The sequence below is a fragment of the Anolis sagrei genome, chromosome Y, assembly GCF_037176765.1.
Source record: "Anolis sagrei isolate rAnoSag1 chromosome Y, rAnoSag1.mat, whole genome shotgun sequence".
In the NCBI taxonomy this organism is placed as follows: domain Eukaryota; kingdom Metazoa; phylum Chordata; class Lepidosauria; order Squamata; family Dactyloidae; genus Anolis; species Anolis sagrei.
The window spans coordinates 15,743,745-15,766,251 of NC_090035.1; the positions used below are offsets into that span (position 1 = coordinate 15,743,745).

General features: G+C 42.8%; 1 protein-coding gene across 1 annotated transcript; it reads left to right on the forward strand.

The window, feature by feature from the left end:
* The first annotated feature begins 13 nt into the window (after nucleotides 1-13).
* LOC137095355 (cerebellar degeneration-related protein 2-like) lies at nucleotides 14-22,152 on the forward strand. Its single transcript, XM_067461932.1, has 5 exons — nucleotides 14-238; nucleotides 11,428-11,540; nucleotides 16,509-16,657; nucleotides 18,086-18,250; nucleotides 18,863-22,152. The coding sequence occupies exons 1-5, from the start codon at nucleotides 160-162 to the stop codon at nucleotides 19,719-19,721; spliced, it is 1,365 nt and encodes a 454-aa protein (XP_067318033.1). The 5' UTR covers nucleotides 14-159; the 3' UTR covers nucleotides 19,722-22,152.
* The last annotated feature ends 355 nt before the right edge of the window (nucleotides 22,153-22,507 follow it).

Sequence of the window (22,507 nt, forward strand, 5' to 3'; positions counted from 1 at the left end):
GCCACGTTGCGGCTCGGAGACGAAAAGGGAGGGAGAAAGGAGGGGCCTTCGGGCAAAGCCGGAAGCGCTCGGGAAACTTCGGAGGCGGCTTTTAAAACCTCGCTCGCCGGAGCAGAACAAGAGGCGAGGAGGCGGCAGTGGCGGGTGTTGTTCTCCGCGATGCTGACCGACAGCTTGGTGGAGGAGTTCGAGATCCGCGAGGATGAGCCTTGGTACGACCAGCAGGACCTGCAGCAAGGTGAGCCCGGAAGGAGGGAAGGAAGGAGGAAGGGCATCACCTGCAGCCGCGTCCCCCATTGTCTTCTCTCGGGCGCCTCCTTTCCTTTCTTCTCTACCTCGTTCCTTTCTTTTTCCCACCCCGTCCCTTCTTTCTTTTCTTTCTTTTCTTCCTTTTCTCATAACCCTTCTTTTCCTTTCTTTGTTTCTTTTCCTTCCTTTCCTTTCCTCATAACCTTCTCCTCGTTTCCTTTCCTTTTTCCCTTCCCTTGCTGCTTCCCTTTCTTTCCTCTCCCCATTACTTCTTTCCTTTCCTCTTTCCTCACCTCCTTTCCTACCTTTCTTTCTCTCTTACCTTATTTCTTTACCTTTCCTCATTACCTTTCTTTCCTCTCCCCGTTACTTCTTTCTCTCATTTCCTTTCTTAGCCTTCTTTCCTTTCCCCATTACTTCCTTTCTTTATTTCTTTTCCTTCCTTCGTTCCTTGCCTTTCTTTTCCTCATTTCCTTTCCTTCCTTCCTTCCTTCCCTCTCATAGAATCATAGAATCAAAGAGTTGGAAGAGACCTCATGGGCCATCCAGTCCAACCCCCTGCCAAGAAGCAGGAATATTGCATTCAAATCACCCCTGACAGATGGCCATCCAGCCTCTGTTTAAAAGCTTCCAAAGAAGGAGCCTCCACCACACTCCGGCGCAGAGAGTTCCACTGCTGAACGGCTCTCACAGTCAGGAAGTTCTTCCTCATGTTCAGATGGAATCTCCTCTCTTGTAGTTTGAAGACATTATTCTGCGTCCTAGTCTCCAAGGAAGCAGAAAACAAGCTTGCTCCCTCCTCCCTGCTGCTTCCTCTCACATATTTATACATGGCTATCATATCCCCTCTCAGCCTTCTCTTCTTCAGGCTAAACATGCCCAGTTCCCTAAGCCGCTCCTCATAGGGCTTGTTCTCCAGACCCTTGATCATTTTAGTCGCCCTCCTCTGGACACATTCCTCCTCTTCCCATTACTTCTTTCCGTCCCTCTTTTCTTTCCTCCCTTCCCTCCCTCCTTCCTTATCTTTCCTCGTTATCTTTCTTTCCTCTCCTCATTACTTCTTTCCTTTCCTCATCCCTCCCTCCTCTTCTTTCCTTTCTTCCTTACATTTCCTTCCTTTCACCATTACTTCTTTCCTTTCCTTACCCCTTTCATTCCTTACTTTTCCTTCTTACCATTCTTTCCTCTCCTCATTACTTCTTTCCTTTCCTCTTTCCTTACCTCCTTTCTTACCTTCCTTCCTTCCCTTCTTTCTTTCTCTCTTACCTTATTTCTTTACCTTTCCTCATTACCTTTCTTTCCTCCCCCCGTTACTTCTTTCTCTCATTTCCTTTCTTTGCCCTCTTTCCTTCCTTCCTTCTTTTCTTCATAAATTTATTCTTTTTTTCCTTTCCTCATTACTACTTTCCTTTCCTTCCTTAGTTCCTTGCCTTTCTTTTCCTCATTTCCTTTCCTTCCTTACCTTTCCTCCATACCTTCCTTTCCTCTCCCCATTACTACTTTCTTTTCCTCTTTCCTTATCTCTTTTCTTTCTTTCCCTCCTCCCTTATCTTTCCTCATTATCTTTCTTTCCTCTCCTCATTACTTCCTTTCCTCATCCCTCCCTCCCTCCCTCCCCTTCTTTCCTTTCTTCCTTACATTTCCTTCTTTTCACCATTACTTCTTTCCTTTCTTCTTTCCTTCCTTCCTTTCCTTACCCCTTTCATTCCTTACTTTTCCTCCTTACCATTCTTTCCTCTCCTCATTACTTCTTTCCTTACCTCCTTTCTTTTCTTCCTTCCTTTCTTTCATCTTACCTTCCTTCCTTACCTTTCCTCATTACCTTTCTTTCCTCTCCCCCTTATTTCTTTCTCTCATTTCCTTTCTTTGCCTCTTTTCCTTCCTTTCTTTTCTTCCTTCCTTTCCACATTTCATTTCACTGTTTTCTATTCTTCTTTCCTTTCCCCATTACTTCTTTCCTTCCTTCGTTCCTTCCCTTTCTTTCTTCCTTTCTTCCTTATCTTTCCTCATTATCTTTCTTTCCTCTCCCCATTACTTCTTTCCTTTCTTCATTTCCCTTCCTCCTTTCCTTTCATTACCTTCTTTCCTTCCTTCCTTTCCTCATATCCTTTCCTTACCTCTTTTCCTTCCATACTTTCCCTCCTTACTGTTCTTTCCTCTCCCCATTACTCCTTCCCTTCCTTTCCTCATTTCCTTCCTTTCTTCCCTTCCTTTCCTTTTGTAATTTCCCTTCCTTTCCATTCCTTTCTTTCTTCTCATTACTTATTTCCTATCCTCTTTCCTTTCCTTATCTCCTTTCCTTTTTCCTTTCTTTCCTCATTACCTTTCTTTCCTCTCCACATTACTTCTTTCCTTGCCTCATTTCCTTTCTTTACCTTCTTTCCTTCCTTCTTTCCTTCCTCCCTCCCTGTTCTTTACTCTCCCCATTACTGCTTTCCTTTCCTGCCTTCCTTTCCTCATTTCCTTTCTTTCTTTTCTTCCTTCCTTCAATCCTTTCTTTTCTTCCTTACCTTTCCTCATTACCTTTCTTTCCTTTCCCCATTACTTCTGTGTCTCCTTATTTCCTTTCCTTACCTCTTTCCTTTCCTTCCTTCCCTCGTTTCCCTTCTTTCTTTTCTTCCCTCCATTCTTTCCTTTCCTCATTTCCTTTCTTTCTTTTCCTTCCTTCCTTCCTTTCTATTCTTTTCTTCCATCAGTTATTTTTCTTCCTCTTTTCCTCGCTTCCCTTCCTCTTTTTGCCCTTTGCCTTCTCCTCAAGGGGATGTTTCCACCCGCCCTTCTCTTTCCACACACAACAGACCTTCCGACCTTTCACACAGAAGTCTCTGTCTTAAAAGCAGGATAACAATAAATATATCAGAGGAATATAAATATATCAACGTATCCCTGCATCTGGTTGTCCTTCTCCATCTTCCCAGTCTTTTATTAAATGTGTATCTTGCCCATATGTCCTACACATAAGCTGTATGTCAGCTGGGTTGTTGTGAGTTTTCCGGGCTGCATGACCACGTTCCAGAAGCATTCTCTCCTGACATTTCACCTGCAACTATGGCAGGCATCCTCAGAGGTTGTGAGGTCTGTTGGAAACTAGGAAAGTGTATATCTGTGGAATGTCTGTTTGATGCAAGTGTGAATGTTGCAATTGGCCACCTTGATTAGCATTGAATGGCCTTGCAGTTTCAAGGCCTGGCTGCTTGTGAGATCTGAGGATGGCTGCCATAGATGCAGGCAAAACGTCAGGAGAGAATGCTTCTGGAACATGGAAAACTCACAACAACCCAGCGATTCCAGCCACGAAAGCCTTTGACAATATATCTAAGCTCTCCCCGCTTCAACTTAACTGATGGCTACAAACCTTTTTTTAAATGCCCTCATGCTCACACTTCCACTTTAAGCCTTTGTTTATAATCAATACAAACCTCTTCCTCATTTAGTTCTCTTCATTACCCCATACACCTGTGCCTTAAATACATCTCCTCATCCTATCATTCCTCCCACTTGCTAGGCTCATTTTGAGCTTCTCTTTTTCGTCTTTTGAGTGTCTCCCCAGGCCTTTCTCTTCTTCGCCCCTTCACGTTCCTATTTCTATAATTAGTCCTTGACTCTGCCTCTTTGCTTGGATTTTCCTATCCCAAAGTCCGCTCTAGGGAAATTATCAACTAATGCGTTGGGGAAGTGCTCTACTTCCGATAGTCATTTAAACACTTAGCAGCTATTTATACCTCACAAGGTGGCTCCTGGCATAATTTGAAAGCACATTTGAAGGGCTACAGTAGGCATGGGCAAACTTCAACCCTCCAGGTGTTTTGGACTTCAACTCCCACAATTCCTAGCAGCGTTAGGCCCTTTCCTCCCCCCCCCCCCTCAGCCACTTAAGAATGTTGAGGCTGGCCAATCAGAAACCATATGCAAAGTAGTGGGTCGAGATAGCTCATGCAAGGGCCAACTTGGGCCCTGCAGATGTTTTGGACTCCAACTCCCACAATTCCTAACAGCTTCAGGCCCTTTCCCCCTCAGTCACTTAAGAATGTTGAGGCTGGCCAATCAGAAACCATATGCGAATTAGTAGGTCGAGATAACTCATGCAAGGGCCAACTTGGGCCCTGCAGGTGTTTTGGACTCCAACTCCCACAATTCCTAACAGCCTCAGGTCCTTACCCTTTCCCCCTCAGCCACTTAAGAATGTTGAGGCTGGCCAATCAGAAACCATATGCGAATTAGTAGGTCGAGCTAGCTCATGCAAGGGCCAACTTGGGCCCTGCAGGTATTTTGGACTCCAACTCCCACAATTCCTAACAACCTCAGGTCCTTTCCCTTTCCCCCTCAGCCACTTAAGAATGTTGAGCCTGGCCAGTCAGAAACCATATGCAAATTAGTAGGCTGAGATAGGTCATGCAAGGGCCAGCTTGGGCCTTGCAGGTGTTTTGGACTCCAACTCCCACCATCCCTAACAGCCTCAGGCCCTTTCCTTTCCCCCCTCAGCCGCTTAAGCACAGTAGCTTTTTACACACAGCAGCCTTCACACTGGAACTTCCTCTCACACTGAGGCGTTCTCATACTGAGGCCTGCTAACATTGATGACCACCTCACACTGAGGCAAACTAACAGTGATAGAGTCTCGTAGAGCCTCTTCTCACACCAATGTTACATAGGATCTTCACACAGTAGGTTTTTTTTTTTTTGCCCCAGTCCTATATATCCATCTTTCCTTTCTCCCCTCCTCAATGCATTCGTCCCCAGCTAATATCTGGTATTATCTTTCTCATTCACAAAAAAATACTTCAATAAAATTATTAAAACACAGTAGCTTTTTACACACAGCAGCCTTCACACTGGAGCTTCCTCTCACACTGAGGCATTCTCACACTGAGGCCTGCTAACACTGACAACTACCTCACACTGAAGCCTTCTCATGCTGAGGTAAACTAACACTGAGGCCTACTCTAACACACTGAGGCCCTAATCCCAGAGGGCTACTAAGCTACAGGCACACCTGCTTATATTGAACTGCAGCTTTTGCTGAGACAATGCATCGATTTAACCCTTTCAGTGCTTGACTCACATTTTTGCAATTAAAAATACCTAGTTAATATTTAATATTTCTGACATATTTATCTGCTGAAAAGAAGATATACTAAATTGCTGGTGGTAGTTTTCTACTCCCATTTAAAACTACAGCTCCCATGATTCCATAGCATTGAGTCAAAGCAGTCAAAGTGGTATCAAAACTACATTATTAGCCTCGTCACACTAGAGAATTAATCCACTTTACATCAGGTTCCTGTTCTCCTGCAGAATTCTGGGGTTTGTGGTTTAGGGAGGAGCCTTTAGAAGCCTCACTAAACTACAAACCCCAGAATTCTGCAGGAGGCAGAAATCGGATTTAAAGCTGATTCATTCTGCAGTGCAATGAAGTCTTTAGCGTTGTTGACGCTCTGTGATCCTTGTACCATATAAGCACCCTTGATTGTGCTCACCCTGAAGAAACATCAATGATTGTTGGGTTGCTGAGTTTCCCAGGCTGTCAGACCATGTTCCAGAAGCATTCTCTCCTGACGTTTCTCCCACATCTATGGCAGGCATCCTCAGAGGTTGTGAAGTCTGTTGGAAACTAGGCAAGTGGGGTTTATATATCTGAATAATGTCCAGGGTGGGAGAATGAACTTTTGTCTGTTTGAGGGAAGTGTGAATGCTGCAATTGGCCAGCTTGATTAACATTGAATAGCCTTGGAGCTTCAAAGCCTGGCTGCTTCCTGTCTGGGGGAATACTTTGTTGGGAGGCTTTAGCTGGCCCTGATTGTTTCCTGACTGGAATTCTACTGTTTTCTGAGTGTTGTCCCAAGGACAAGAGGGATGTTCTCATCTCTGCAGGAGTCTACCATATACCATGCAGCTGTGGACAAGTCTACATAGGGACCCCCAAACGCAGCAGCATTGCTCAGACACGAATCAAGGAACACGAAAGGCACTGCAGACTAATTCAACCAGAGAAGTCAGCCATAGCAGAGCACCTGATGAACCAACCTGGACACAGAATATTATTTAACAACACAGAAATGTTGGACCACTCTAACAACTACCGTGTCAGACTACACAGAAAAGCTATTGAAATCTACAAGCATGTGGACAAATTTAACAGAAAGGAGGAAAGCATGAAAATGAACAAAATCTGGCTACCAGTATTAAAAAACCGTAAAATCAGGAGAGTAAATAAAGAGCAACAGTCAAAAAACAGGGGAATTCCAGACAAGAATCGATCAGGGTCAGCTAACACCTCCCAACAAAGGACTCTCCCAGGCAGCAGGCAGCCAGGCTTTGAAGCTGCAGGGCCATTCAATGCTAATCAAGGTGGCTATTTGCAATATTCTCCCACCCTGGACATTATTCCACAGATATATAAAGCTCACTTGCCTAGTTTCCAACAGACCTCACAATCTCTGAGGATGCCTGCCATAGAAGTGGGTGAAACATCAGGAGAGCATGCTTCTGGTACACGGCCAGACTGCCCGGAAAACTCACTGCAACCCATTGTACATTTGAATCCCTAGAGCTGTGAGATTACAAATCCAGTTTATGATCTAATAACTAATGAATGGAATGCCAGCCTCTGTCTATACATCTACATAGAAAAGTGTGTCAACCAGGCATGGGCAAACCACCATGTGAGACTACGCAGAGAAGCCATTGAAATCCACAAGCATGTGGACAATTGCAACAAAAAAAGAGGAAACCATGAGAATGAACAAAATCTGGCTACCAGTATTTTAAAGTCTAAAAATCAGGACAGTAAATAAAAAGCAACACTTCAAAAAAAGAGGAATTCCAGATAGGAGACAATCAAGGCCAGCTAACACCTTCCAACAAAGGATTCCTCCAGGCAGGAAGCAGCCAGACTTTGAAGCTACAAGGAGAGTTCCCCTGCTGAACAGCTCTCCTATCAATCCATTGCTATTAAGATCATGGCTGCTGCTGAATGCTGTATGCAAAGAAAACCATCGAGTGCATGAGGTCTGGAGGAGGGCATGGAGGCTTAGAGGCAGAAACACAGAGTCTCTTTCTCATCATCGCAAATGCAGCTAATCCAATACAGCGCAGCTCTGTGTTTGTCACCCTTGAGAACCAAGAATTAGACTTTGCCTTACACTGTAAGTTGGAGGTTACAGGGCGCCACCACCTTATCAGGAAAGCCTTGTACTTGTTCACCTTTGGATGTTGAACAGTAGCTCCACCTGTTCAGATTTGTACCTATTAACATAACATTTATTTCCCACTAGAGGTGATATATAATACTTCTTGTTCATTAGGATTATGTCTTTACAGCCTGTAAATTAAACTACTTTAAGTAGTTATGTATACGGAAAGTGGGACACCTTTTTCAAAAGGTATCTAGGACTTGCCTTATAACCTGTCCTCATTTCCTAGCAATTTGAAGGTTTTGGATCATGCAGATCCGAGAGAGAGATTTTTACAGCCAGAGCACCCATTCTCTAAACCAGGCAAGGGCGAACTCCTGTCCTCCTGGCGTTTTGGACTTCAGCTCCCATAATTCCTAACAGCCTGTAGACTACTTCAACCAGAGAAGTCAGTCATAGCAGAAAATCTGGTGAACCAACCTGGACACAAAATATTATTTGACAACACAGAAATTCTGGATCACTCTAACAACCCCCATGTCAGACTACACAGAGAAGCCATTGAAATCCATAAGCACGTAGACAATTTCAGCAGAAAAGAGGAAAACATGAAAATGAACAAAATCTGGCTACCAGTATTTAAAAATGTCTAGAATCAGGATGGTAAATAAAGAAGAACACTCAGAAAACAGGGGAATTCCAGACAGGAAACAATCAGGGCCATCTAACACCTCCCAACAAAGTATTACCCCAGACAGGAAGCAGCCATGCTTCGAAGCTGCAGTGCCATTCAATGCTAATCAAGGTGGCCAATTGCAGCATTCATAGATGCCTCAAGCATTTAATGCCCTTGCAGCTTCAAAGCCTGGCTGGCTGCTGCCTGGAGGAATCCTTTGTTGGGATGTGTTAACTAGCGCTGATTGGTGCTTGTCTGGAATTCCCCTGCATTTTGAGTGTTGCTCTTTATTTACTATCTTGATTTTACTACAAGGCTATTAAATGTGAATCAAGGTGACCAATTGCAGCATTCACACTTATCTCAAGCATTTAATGTCCTTGCAGCTTCAAGGCCTGGCTTCCTGCTGCCTGGGGGAATCCTGGGGTGGTCCGCGAGAAGGCCTTACTGGTGCATTATTTAAACTGTTATGTTTATTCATATCATGATCTGATCACCATACTCAATATATCCCATATGCATGGGGGTATTGGGGTAACGATACAAAAGGTTTGCTAGGGTAGACCCCCTTTGCTCAGACTCAGCCCCCCCCCCCCCCCCCCGGAATCGAAATCCTGGCTACGGGCCTGTTGGGAGGTGTTAGCTAGCACTGATTGATTCCTGTCTGGAATTACCCTCCTTTTTGAGTGTTGCTTTTTATTTACTGTCTTGATTTTACTGCAAGGCCATTAAATGCGAATCAAGGTGACTATTTGCAACATTCACACTTGCCTCAAGCAGACAAGACTTCTTTCTCCCACCCTGGACATTCCACCTCACTTGCCTACTTTTCAACAGACCTCACAACCTCTGTGGATGCCTGCTATAGATGTGGGCGAAACATCAGGAGAGAATGCTTCTGGAACATGGCCATACAGCCCGGAAAACTCACAGCAACCAATGCACATTTCCCCCTTTTCAATAGGTATTGACCATTCTGCAGGGAGTGTAAGACAACCTCAATCCATGGACGGTTTTACCAAACCCAGCAACATTACTATAGCATGCACCTTTTTAATTTATTCATTTATGTATTTACTGTATTTGTATATCGCCTTTCCCAGCCTTTTGGTGACTCAAGGCAGTTTACAGGCAGCAAATCAATGCACAATATCAAGATGCAATAGAAACATTAAAATATAATATAACACCACAACAGAAACAATAAAAACCAACATCATTAGCAACTCCTTGTTAAAACATTGTCCAGTTTCATTGTCTAGTCATTCCATTTCCTATGTCAGTTACTCTGCATTTGTAAATGCTTGCTCAAACAACCATGTCTTAACTCCTCCAAAATGTTAAAAGGGGGGGAGCCGATCTGATATCCCTAGGGAGGGCGTTCCATAGCCAAGGGGCCACCACTGAGAAGGCCCTGTCTCTCGTCTCTGCCAATCGTACTTGTGATGAAGGCAGGATCGAGAGCAGGGCCTCCCCAGACGATCTTAAGGTCCTAGATGGTTCATAAGGGGAGATGCATTTGGACAGGTAAATTGGGCCAGAACCTTTTCTGCTGAGAATTGATCCACATCGTCCCTTCATATTCAGTGGTTTCAGTATCTTGCAAAAGCCCATGAGGATCTTCAGTCCATCCATCAGAGTCTTAAGGAGGGAGAGAGTAATATGACTACATTTTCCAGCAAAAGCTTGGGCGAGTTGTAACTTATTCTGCAAAAGGTTGTGGACCTTGGAGATCCTGGATTGTTTGTGTTCTTATCCTTGAAACATGCCACTGATGTCAACAATCTTATGAGTTATCACTGTATGCTGAGATGCTTATTAAGATATATATGTGTCGGACAGAGATAACTGGGTGTTTTGACTTTTATTTTTCTATTGTCACCAAGATGTCAGGATTTCTCACTTAGTCTTATATTGCAGATCAGTCTGTGTCCTGCGTTGCCTTGCAAAATCCAGACATAATAATTATAACAATCAGGGACTGAGCTACTTTCCCACTTATCTGCTAAAAAAAAATGCAATGTGCTGAGTAAACATTGGCCTTAATACCACAGATTTAACCTTTGTGAAGAATTTCAAGGTGTATAGTAGTTTACATGAAGACATGTGTTTAGCATATTAAATCAGGCATGGGCAAACTTGGGCCCTCCAGGTGTTTGGACTCCAACTCCCACCATTCCTAACACCCTCAGGCCCCTTCCTTTTCCCCCTCAGCCGCTTAAGCGGCTGAGGGGGAAAAGGAAGGGGCCTGAGGGTGTTAGGAATGGTGGGAGTTGGAGTCCAAACACCTGGAGGGCCCAAGTTTGCCCATACCTGTGCTCATGGCTGGGAATGCCCTTGAGCTTGATATAATAGTGCGACAAGTTTTAATTTTGCCATCGTTTAATGAACTTATGAGCATGCAAGGTTCAGAACGTGTCTACTCTGTGCCCAAGAGCACTTGCACACACACTTTATATCAACAGAAGTTGGTTTGTTTAAAAATAGCTTGCATTTTCTGGTTTGACGCCAACACTTGGGTCTATACCAAACTTTTGTAAAGGAACAGCATCAAAAACACAAGAAATCTGGTCCACCAGACTACCATGTCTTCCAGAGCTGAACCAAATATGTCCCCTTAAAAACTAATTTTGTTTGGCAAAAAAAGCTTTTAAAATACTTATTTTGCTGCGAGAATATAATGGATCAGTCTTTTTCCTGCTTTTGATGTCATGTGTTGGAATAGATAGTTTCAAAATCACCCCTTCCGTGGCTCAGTTGTAAACAAACATCAGGAAGTACATCCTACTCCCAAGAAGAAAATGAGGGAACATCTAGACTCTAACTTGTTTCTCTCAAAAGCTACAGAAGTGTAATTAGTTTTGTTTCTCCTTCGTTTTGAAAGGCGCGTTGGAAATACAGTAGAGTCTCGCTTATCCGACCTTTGCTTATCCGACATTCTGTCTTATCCTACACTCTCCTTTTCCTCCAGCATTTCCCCTTCAATTAATGGAGTGCTCCCAAACTCTCTCTCAATTTCCAATAAGTGAAAAAGTCAAGATAAGGAAGGGGGGAAAGAGGCAGGGCCAGAAGTAGAAGCATCCTTCCTCCTTCCCTCTGTGATTTCCATGCTCCTCTTCCATATCCAGGCACTTCCTGCTGGAACTCTCTAGACCTGAGGCATTGCCTTGCCTTAACTCTTTGAGTCCCTGCTGTTAGTATTTTAGGTGTCTAGTGCCGCGTCGGACGGTAGTAGATACCGTATTATTCGACATTTTCGTCTATCCGACATTCTGCTAGCCTGTTTATGTCGGATAAGCGAGACTCTACTGTAATATGGTAACCTTGGCATTGAGTAAAATCTGCTAAAAAAATCACTACTCATTTCAGATCTCCATCTTGCTGCTGAACTTGGAAAGACACTGTTGGACCGGAACACTGAGCTGGAAACATCTCTGCAGCAGATGTATTCGACCAATCAAGAGCAGTTGCAGGAAATAGAGGTAACAACTCCACATTGTCACATAAGTGGCTGTAGCATTCTGTTTGTTTTTCTCATGCAGAGCAATGTCTGCGATCAGTTATATGGTCTGCCATAATATCACTCAATGTCCTTATTAGAGTCGCTGTCATCTTCTCTCACATCTGCAGTCTAGGGTTACTCCTAATAAAATTGTTCTTAAAATTGCAACCTAACACAGGGATAATATTCCGAACATTTGAAATTTCTATATCAGTGTTTAAAAAGCACTACTCTTAAAGTTGATATTGATGATATCTCACTATCCCATGTTGTTGTTTTAACATGGAGATTTTCAATTCTGATAATGTTGTTTTAATAATAATAATAATAATAATAATAATAATAATAAAACTTTATTTATCCACCACCATATCCCCAAGGGGACTCGGGGCGGCTTACATGAGGCCAAGCCCAGCAGTATAACAATGCAAATGTACAGCATAAGAATACAACAGTAAAATATAAAATACAAGAAACATTATAAATAAACACATCAGACAATATAAAATCACAATATTTGAACACAGAGAATTAATCATATTGGGCAGGGCCAGTTGCAAGGATTAAAAGTTTAAAAACACTGGGTGAGAGAACAACACAATGTAACTAACACTGAGGCCTACTAACATACTGAGGCCTCCTAACACACTGAGGCCCTTCTCCCACAGAGGGCTACTAAGCTAAAAGAACATCTTATCACTGCACCTATTTAATCCTTTCAGTGCTTGATTCACATTTTTGTAATTAAAAATGCCTAGTTAATTTTTAATATTTCTGACATATCTCTCTGCTGAAAAGAAGATATACTGAATTGCTGGTGATAGTTTTGTACTCCCATTTAAAATATTATTGGAGTAAGATTTTTGTGCCTACGAAGCAAGATTGCAGTAAGTATGGAATAAAATTCCAGACCACCTATGTCTCAGCCCCTCACTCTCATCCATGTGCTCAGCATTCAAATCAATCTATGTCAGGCCTTCCAGGTGTTTTAGACTTCAACTCCCACAATTCCTAACAGCCTACCAGCTTCATTATGTTAGTAGGCCCCAGTGTTAGTTTGCCTCAGTGGGAGAACATCTCAGTGTGAGGCAGTCCTCAGTGTTAGCAGGCATCAGTATGAGAATGCCTCAGTGTGAAAGGAAGCTCCAGGGTGAAGGCTGCTGTTAGGAATGGTGGGAGTTGAAGTCCAAAACACCTGGAGGGCTCATGTTTGCCCATGCCTGATCTATGTTGTACTAGTTCTACTCCTCCTTTACTGCATTCTGGAGCTTCTTAATTCGAACTCCTCAGTCTGGGTTCTTTCTGGTAATATATGTTTGCATAAGTTCCTTTCTACTACCAAATAGGATGTTCTGCCCCACAACTCTGTGTGTTTTATGAGTTCCATTTAAACTCCCTGCTCCTATTTTATCTCATCATAGTCTGTTAATTGTTTTCATTTGGAATATGTGGCCCGCCCATTGTCATCTTTATCGTGATTGTATCTATTGGTATTTTATTCTATTTTATTTTATTATTACTACTACTATTATTATTTTATTATTATTATAATGTCATTTGGAGAATGTTGTTGTTGTCTGATGTATATGCTTTGATTTTATTGCTGTATTATGTTGTCTGGGCTTGGCCCCATGTAAGCCACACCGAGTCCCCATCGGGGAGATGGTGGCGGGGTAGAAATAAAGTTTATAATAATAATAATCATCATCATCATCATCTTCTTATAATAATAATAATAAGATTACTACTACTACTACTACTACTAGGAAATACTTTGTTATAATGATGTGTTCTACTTGCATTCAACATAGTAGAAAATACTAACTTGCTTCAGGTGACACTCATGTTCTGGCTAATGCTGCCCTTGACTAATCTCCGTGTTGTGCATAGTCTGGCTATAAATGGCAACAGGTAAACAGTGCCTAATTGATGTGCATAGGGTGAAGGTTGTGAGCAATTGCTCTAGATCAAGTGGTAATCCCGATTTATGCTTCTAAAAAATGTAAGCCTACCAATCTTTTTTTAATGAAGTGAACAGCCAAGTGCAGAAGATTTGATTACATAATCAATAGGCTACTTACAGGAGTTGGGACTCCGAAACCTCTTAGTGATCTAAAAAGATTTGCAGATTGAACCGTTCTGCCAAAACCAGAGCTGGGCGTTCGGAGATTGTACCTGGGTTTGTGCAACCTGATCCTCTGGAAATATTCTAAATCGACCTGTTTCACCCTGCAATGGAGAGACTCGGGGAGTTGGAGCGTCTTTCTTCCTCCCCTCCTTGGAGCGTGAGATTAAGTAGTGTGAAGTGGAAATAGAAATCCAAGGTTTGACACTAAGATGCCTCTTGCAAAGCCGCTTAAAGCTAATGGTTTAGTGCTCTTTATACAGGAGACCTCTTATCCAAGGCTTTCCGAAAGCAGTTTTCACAACTATAAACAACCTGTTGTGTTTCTTGAATAAAGAAGATTACATTTCATACAGATTTAAGCAAAACAGGAACACCCTGGCTGAGATTAAATAACCTGTCTCTCCCCTTGCAGTAATTCCCCTTGGAGGAATATTTCATCAGCACGTACAGATCAGCCATAGGGTGCCTTCTTACTTCATATGCATTGTTTCTACAACAGTGTTTCTCAATCTTCCTAATGCCATGACCCCTTAATACAATTTCTCGTGTTGCGGTGACCCCCAACCATAACATTATTTTCATGGCTACTTCATAACTGTAATTTTGCCACTGTTATGAGCCGTAATGTAAATATCCGATATGCAGGATGTATTATCATTCACTGGATCAAATTTGGCACAAAACCTGATACACCCACATTTGAATACTGGTGGGGTTGAGGGGGGATTGATTTTGCCATTTGGGAGTTGTAGTTCCTGTGATTTATAGTTCATCTACAATCAAGGAGCATTCTGAACTCCACCAATGATGGAATTGAACCAAACTTGGCACACAGAACTCCCATGACTGACAGAAAATACTGGAAGGGTTTGGTGGGCGTTGACGTTGAGTTTGGGAGTTGTAATTCACCTACATCCAGAGAGCACTGTGGACTCAAACAATTATAGATCTGGACCAAACTTGGCACAAATACTCAAAATGTGCACACGTGAACAATGGGGAAAATAGACCTTGATATTTGAGAGTTGTTGCTGGGACGTATAGTTCACCTACAATCAAAGAGCATTCTGAATCCCACCAACAATAGAATTGGGCCAAATTTCCCACACAGAACCTCTATGCTATGAAGGGACTTGTTTACATGAGCCTCGCTCCCACCTTGCATGCTCTCCCTCTCCCATACGGGCACATCACGCTGCCATGCACTGAGCACACCTGTTCTCCCCTCCCCACTTGGTCTCAGAAACATTCCCCCCCCCCCCCTTGGCTGAGAGGCTGGCCAATCCCAGCGGAGGAGGGCTTTTGGTGGGAGGATTTGCCATCTGTTTCCAAAAAGGAAGAGAAAGGACAGAGGGAGAAATCTTCAGCCTTCTCTGCCAAAGGGCTTCCTAAGACCATCAGAAATAAGTTTGCTGGTGGTCTTTGGCGACCCCTCTGAAACCCCCTTGCGACCCCTCCAAGGGGTCCCGACCCCCAGGTTGAGAAACGCTGTTCTACAATGTGAAGTGCCCATGTTTCTTGTGGAAATAAATGCTTGCTCAGCATTATCTCAGGCACATCCAAAAGGCATCTTTTAGATTGAATCTCTCAATTTTTTTATTTACAGTGTGGTTCTCAATGCAACACAGAGGAGATGTGGAAGGAGATCATGCTTGGGAAGATATAGTCTGGTGCCTTCTTGGCCATGTAGAAATACAATAATAATAATAATAATAATAATAATAATAATAAAAGATCGAACTGCATAAGCCAGTCCCAGTGTTCCCAGTGGTTATCGGCACACTGGGTGCAGTGCCTAAAGACCTCGGCCTGCACTTAAACACAATCTGTGCTGACAAAATTAACATCTGCCAGCTGCAGAAGGCCACCTTACTGGGATCTGCATGCATTATTTGCCAATACATCACACAGTCCTAGACACTTGGGAAGTGTCCGACGTGTGTCTGCTGTGGACTCATCTTGTTGTGTTTCAAATAATAATAATAATAATAATAATAATAATAATGCACTTTATTTACATTGCACCCTTCTCCTCTAGGGGACTCAGAGCGGATTATAGCATTTACATACATATGCAAATATTCAATGCCTTTACAATCACATACAATGAGACAGACAAAAACAAACAAAGGCAGAGGCTTCTCCTTTCATTTCCGGCTTCTGGAGGCAGTGTTCATCTCTGGTTCTGGGGAGATGCTTTTTTTCTCCATTTTCAAGCTCAGGAGCCTGTGTTGTCACCTCTTGGTTGTGTAGTCGGCATGATTGCTTGGAGCGTCTCTTTGCCTTTTCCTACCAAATTGGTACATATTTATCTACTCACATTTATGTGTTTTTGAACTGCTAGATTGGCAGGAGCTGGATCTTACAGACAGGAGCTCACCCCTGTCTCGTGGATTCGAACTGCCAACCTTCAGGTCAGCAGTTTAGGGGCACAAGGGTTTAACTCAGGCATGGGCAAACTTCGACCCTCTGGATGTTTTGGACTCCCAACTCCCACAATTCCTAACAGCCTACCAGCTGTTAGGAATTGTGGGAGTTGAAGTCCAAAACACCCAGAGGGCTGAAGTTGCCCATGCCTGGTTTAACCTATTGTGCCATTTCAGCTCCTTTGAACCCTGGTTCTGTTCTCCTTTGCATTTGCTTTTAATGTGTAAACAGTATGCTTTTAGAGCTAAAATAGGAACATTCAACATTTGTTTTTATGCAGACTTATAGAAGTCTGAGAGATTACTTTGCCATTATTGAGCAGTGCAATGAAAGCAGCCGAAAAACTGACCCTTTGAACTGCTGGTTGAGTGCTAATCATAAATTATTTTTCAGTATCTTACAAAACAGGTGGAACTTCTGCGTCAGATGAATGACCAACATGCCAAAGTTTATGAGCAGCTTGATGTTACTGCCAGGGAACTAGAAGACGCTAATCAAAAACTGGTTGCCGATAGTAGAGGCGCACAGCAAAAGATAATAAGGTAATATTTTACTGCAGCACTTTGTTTTCTGTCATTTATCAGCATCCACTGCATCTATATACAATCAGAAGGAAAACTATGTAGAATATTTATTTTTATTTATTTATAGTATTTATATTTCACCCTTTTCACCCTGAAGGGTACTCTGGGCGGATCATAGAACACATATACGGCAAACATTCAGAGCCGTTATACACTGACAAGACAGACAACTGTACATAGATAGAAGTATATATAGGCTTTTCCCCATCTTCGGCGTCTTGGGGGCTTGTCCTCGGTTCTGGCCATGTGGGGTGCTGTCACTCTGTCTCTCCTACCAAAGAGCTTTGTTTGTAAACTTCCTCCTTGATTGAATCACTGGCATTTTCTGAAATTTCATTATAGGCGCCTTAAATACCTCCCTGCTTAAGCGGTACCTGTTTATCTACTCAGATTGCTGTTTTCGAAACTGCTGGATAGGCAGAAGCTGGGCTAAAGGCCAGGAGCTCACCTTGATCCAGACTTCGAACTGTCAACCTTTTGATGGGCAAGATTTACTGCAGCTGGTGGTTAACCTGCTCTGCTAAAGCCTGGCCCATCTCTCCCTCTGTTATTTTGGGCCTTGTTCCATTTATTCCCCCATGTTGAACAAAACTTCAAGATCCCATGTTTATCTGAATGCAAGGTCTTCAAAATGCTGCAGTATGGGAAGACTGGGATCCCTTTCCTGAAGTCAAGAGGAAGGGTCTCCCAGTCTCATTTTGCAGGAGGAGTAAGATCCTGGGATCCCTGATTAGATAGATACCAAAATCAAGAACCTGAAACAAGCATTTCATGGAATCGTAGAGTTGGAAGAGACTTCATGGGCCACCCAGTCCAACTCCCTGCCAAGTGTGGCGTAATGTGAAATAAACTATGTGTAGTTCACGTTTGATCAGCCCACCCGCTTCCTTGCCAGAAAAAGAAAATATGCCATGCAGACAAACAGTAAAGAACAAGCCTTTTACTCTTCGTAGCTCAGAACAATATATGTACAATGTGATCAGTTGCATCAATGCATATAATGTCCTTTTTTGAGATATTTTAAATGGTCTTTCTTTGTCCCATGTGGATAAACTCTTTCAGCAGTTCATGAAGTGAGAGCACACTCCAAACTCTGTCTCTCTCTGCTTCTTTCTCTCTCTCTCTAAATATCTGCATAGCTCAAGCCTGAACAAAAATGTAACAGTAAACAAAAGTCCCAGGCTCAGCTTGCTCTCCAGGAATTGCTTCATACATCTAATTTTGCAGTTTACACACACACAGACACAGACACAGACACACACACTGATTCCTTGCATATTCCCGACACCACGAAGCAGGAAAATCACATTCAAAGAACCCCCGACAGATGGATATCCAGCCTCCAAAGAAGGAGCCTCCACCACACTCATATTTTCTTTTTTTCAGCCTAACTGAGACAATTGAAAGCCTTCAAACACACATCGATGACCTCCAGAGGCAAGTGGAAGATATGAAGAATCCTGGGCAAGGTCTCGTGAGCCGGGAAAGGCCGGAGCAGCCAAGATCGGTTCACAGTTTCCCGTGTCTAAAGGAACTGTACGACCTTCGCAAGTAAGGCACAAGCTTATGCTAAAATTAGTTGTTTTCTAGAGGGGAAAAATAGCTGAAATGTCCCTTCCTGGTATGACTGAATTAGGAAAAGGGAAGAAGCATATGTAGACATTATAATATGTTAAGTTTGTGTAGTGGGTAAAGAGGATGAAGTCACAATGTTGAAGCTGTCCCTCATTGGGTCACCTGTAGTTTTTCTGGTAGATCAGGCCTGGACAAACTTGGGCCACCTTTCCAGGTGTTTTGGATTCCAACTCCCATCATTCCTAACAACCTCAGGTCCCTTTCTTTTCTCCTAGTACACTCCAAACTCTGTCTCTCTCTGCTTCTCTCGAAATACTTGCACAGCTCAAACCTGAACAAAAACGTAACAGTATCCAAAAGTCCCAGGTTTAGCCATATTCCCCGGCATTGTCCAATCAATCAGCTTCATGCATTTTATCTTACAGTTGACATACACACATTAACTGATTCCTTGCATAATCCAATACACATTGTGGGGTGGGGGGAATGCCAGCTAGCCTGTAGAGAGTATCAATTTTATAATGAACTATATTGATTGAGGAAAAGATGGATTAATGTATTTTCTTGGCTCTTTTGATATGTACCCAGGTATTTCGTTTACGATCATATATTCGCGGAAAAAATTACTTCGATGGACAGCCAGCCGAGTCCTCTGGAGGAAGAGAACCAGAACCTGAAAAAGGCCGTTACGCTCTTGCAAGCTCAGCTGAATTTGGAAAAAGAGAAGCGGATGACCATAGAGGAAGAGTACAGCCTCATGTTCAAGGAGAATTGTGATCTCGAGCAGAGGCTGATGGATGTTGACCTGTACCGTGCCAGAGCCGAAGAGCTGGAGGTCGAAGTGGCAGAAATGAAGCAGATCTTTCAGTCCGAAAACACCTTTGTGAACGGGGTGGAAAAGCTCGTTCCAGAGTCCTTTTTCATTTCCTTTAAAGACTCTTTAGAAAGAGAGCTGAGCCCGAGCCCTTCCGAGGGGCTGCCTTTAACTCTTCCGGAACCGGACAAACGGGCTCTCAAGAGGAGCAGCAGCGAGACCCTCCTGGCCAGTGGCGCGGGTGGGGACCTCCTCAAAGGCCACGAAGAGACCTGTATTCGGCGGGCAGAAGCCGTGAAGCAAAGGGGCATCTCTCTGCTCAATGAGGTGGACGCACAGTACAATGCCCTGAAAGTCAAGTATGAAGAACTGCTGAAGAAGTGTCAAATAGATGAAGAGTCTTTGAAACATAAGGCAGTGCAGACCTCAAAACAGTATTCCAAAGATGTAAGTGTGGGAAATGTCGTATTGGACACATGCACTAGAACGCCTGAGCCCACAACTGGCTCATCTTCGAGTAGTCCACCTGAATACAAACTGCTCTTTAAAGAAATCTTCAGCTGTATCAAGAAAACTAAACAGGAAATAGATGAACACCGGGCAAAATATAAATCTTTCCCTTCTCAGCCTTAACCCTTCCCTCCCTTCTACTCTTTCTGTCTTCCTTCCTTCCTCCCTTTCCTTTCCTTTCCCATCCTTCTTTTTCTTTCCTTCCTTTCTTCTTTCCTTTCCTCTTTTTTCTTCTTTTTCCTTCCTTTCCTTTCCCTTCATTCCTTCCCCTTCTTTTCCTTTTCTTCCTTTCCTTTCCCTTCCTTCCTTTTTCCCCTTTCCCTTCCTTTCCTTTCTCTTCCTTCCATTCCTTTCTTCCTTTCCCTTCATTTCTTCTTTCCTTTCTTCATTTACTTTCCCTTCCTTCCTTTTTCCCCTTCCTTTTTTCCTTTTCCTTCTTTCCTTTCCTTTCTTCCATCCTTTCCCTTCTTCTTTCCTTCCGTCATCTCTCTGTCTCTCTCTCTGAATGTACACGTTAATATTACATTAGGAAACAACCGTTCCTGAAATTGCCCTTTAATGTTTCATATGAAACACGAGGTTGCATGTATGTATTTTTCCAGGGTGTATGTAAGATATTTTGTTGTTGTTGTTAGAATGGCTTGAGTCCACTGGGGGAGAGTTGTGTCCATTGGAACACTTGATTCCACTATATTGAAACCCAAATTGCTCAGGGTCAGTTACTGGCACTGATTCCTTAGAAAACGTGGTGAGTTGTTTCAAATAACTGCAATGGTCAGTACACAGGAGATATGAGAGCCAACCAATAGTTTAGAGCGTATAGAGCCATCACTCTTGAAATCCTGGTTTAGATTGTCTGTGGTCACGTGTTGAAAAATAGAAACTCCTATTTAATGGCAATTCAGATACTAAGCATGATATGAACTAAGTTATTTCCAACATTAACACTATTCTTTTATCTCAGATATAACATTGGCACTGAATATTATGCGATTTCATAAGAAATACAATTTTAGAAGAGTAAACCATTCTGGACAGATCCATTGTTTGATTTCCCTAAACAGGCAGACGTGGTGTCTTCCACAAATCCAATCTTTTCTCTCTTAAGAGGAAAAAATATATATTCATAAGGAATTAAGAGTAAGGAACGGCCTGTTGATCAATGTTCATCTTTAGACTTATATCTCTATTGAACGTTTCCCAGTACCATACATTCAGAATTACTTTAGAAGGTGAGCAAATTGTCTCTAGGCCTCATTGGGATGTTGGATGCTCTTTTAATTTCAATGAAAGCATCCACAACAATGCTTCCTGTGAAGAGAGGCCACTGCTTTCTCCAGGTGTATCAATGTGAAGTAAGTCCCAGTGAAAAGCCCTCCAAAATCTTACATTACTCCCTGAACCTGAGTAAGATTGGAACTAAAAATCTGATAGTTGTATATAAAGTCCAGTAAAGTAAAAAAAGGCAAAGAGTATTATATACATTCTCCAATTTCACCACAAACTAACAACGAATTAGATGAGAATCATCTTTCAAACAGCTAATTTAGCCCGTATCAGTATTGTTTCCTAAGTAATGATGTGTGAGCACAACCTGAGAAAACACTATTGCAGCCTTAGTCAGACGTAGCTTAAACCAGTATATCCCTCCTGTGCACTTGAATTGCCCTTGTTGTAGCAAGGTTGTGTGTGTAAGCGCCTACGAGGTGCAATTGTTCTGTATGTAAATGAATTCTGGTGTGTAGGTATTGGAGGGGTGGATAGGAGTGCTTTGGCTGAAAGCAGGAGTGGGGCAAGCTATGGCTCATTAGATGATGTTGGACCATAGTTTCCACCAGCCATGACCAATGTGATGGGAGCTGCAATCCAGAAGCACTCGGGGCCAGAGATAACCCACTCCTGACGGTGGACCCTGCACACAGTTCTAGTTTTGCTGCTAATGGGACACTTGATTGAAAGTACCTTTGGGTCATTTTTAATTGTTCAAAAATTGTATTTAATTGAAGCTGGGCAATGTTTCATATAAAGCCTTGAGAAGCTGTTTAAAAAAGGGAACAGATAGGTTTTAATATATACTATGTCTTGGCTGCAGAACGTGGGGGTGTAGTTTGAGAACCTCGTTGATGAACAATTGCTCGATCTTCAGCAGCTTTAGTGAGCAGCTCTGAGAAGTCTCCAATACAGCTCATAATGGAGCTAAAAAAAATTAGAAGGCGAAAACCAGTTATTCAGCATTTCAAAGGGTGATTTGCTATTCTGAACTCCCAACGAGGCTATGCCTATAGTGATGCATGATTGTTAATTTACTAGTTAGGAAAACAATGAGACTTGAACTCCCCCCCCCCCCCCCCCCAAATCAATGGTATCCGCAGCTTTAATTCAATTGCTGCTATCTGCAAACTTCTCTGCCTTATGTTCAGTGTAAAGTGGGGATTGTTTGTTCTGTTCTGTAGATGGGAGACTCATCCCAAACTGCTTATTTAAAGTTATTTAAAGTGTTGTTAAGCTATTGCAAATATTTTGTAAGAAGCAAATAAATCCCTTCAGCAACTAAGTTTGTGCTGCTAGTGTTGTATATACACATACGAGCGCAAATAAGCCTGTTGCTGCTGTGGGCTTTCAAGATGTTTCTGATGTCTGATGACCCGAAGGTGGAAACCACACCTGAACTGACAGATGAATATGTTTTTCCTGTATCTAGCTTTTAGTCTTGACTCACATGACAAAAGACAAAGGTTTACCTCATATTGAGGCCTCTCTCAGACTGAGGCCTCTCTAACACTTGAGCTTTCTCATACTGAGGCCTCTCTCAGACTGAGGCTCTCTAACTCCGGAGCCTTCTCATACTGAGGCTTTTCTCTCACAGAGGCTCTCTAACACTGGAGCCTCCTCAGACTGAGGCCATTTTC

Bases quoted from the DNA above. Each gene is read 5' to 3' on its own strand.
- LOC137095355 (XM_067461932.1), top strand. From the start codon at position 160: ATGCTGACCGACAGCTTGGTGGAGGAGTTCGAGATCCGCGAGGATGAG. The intron at 11,541-16,508 runs GTAACAACTCCA...ATTATTTTTCAG, and splicing joins AGCAGTTGCAGGAAATAGAG to TATCTTACAAAACAGGTGGA. The intron at 16,658-18,085 runs GTAATATTTTAC...TCTTTTTTTCAG, and splicing joins GCACAGCAAAAGATAATAAG to CCTAACTGAGACAATTGAAA.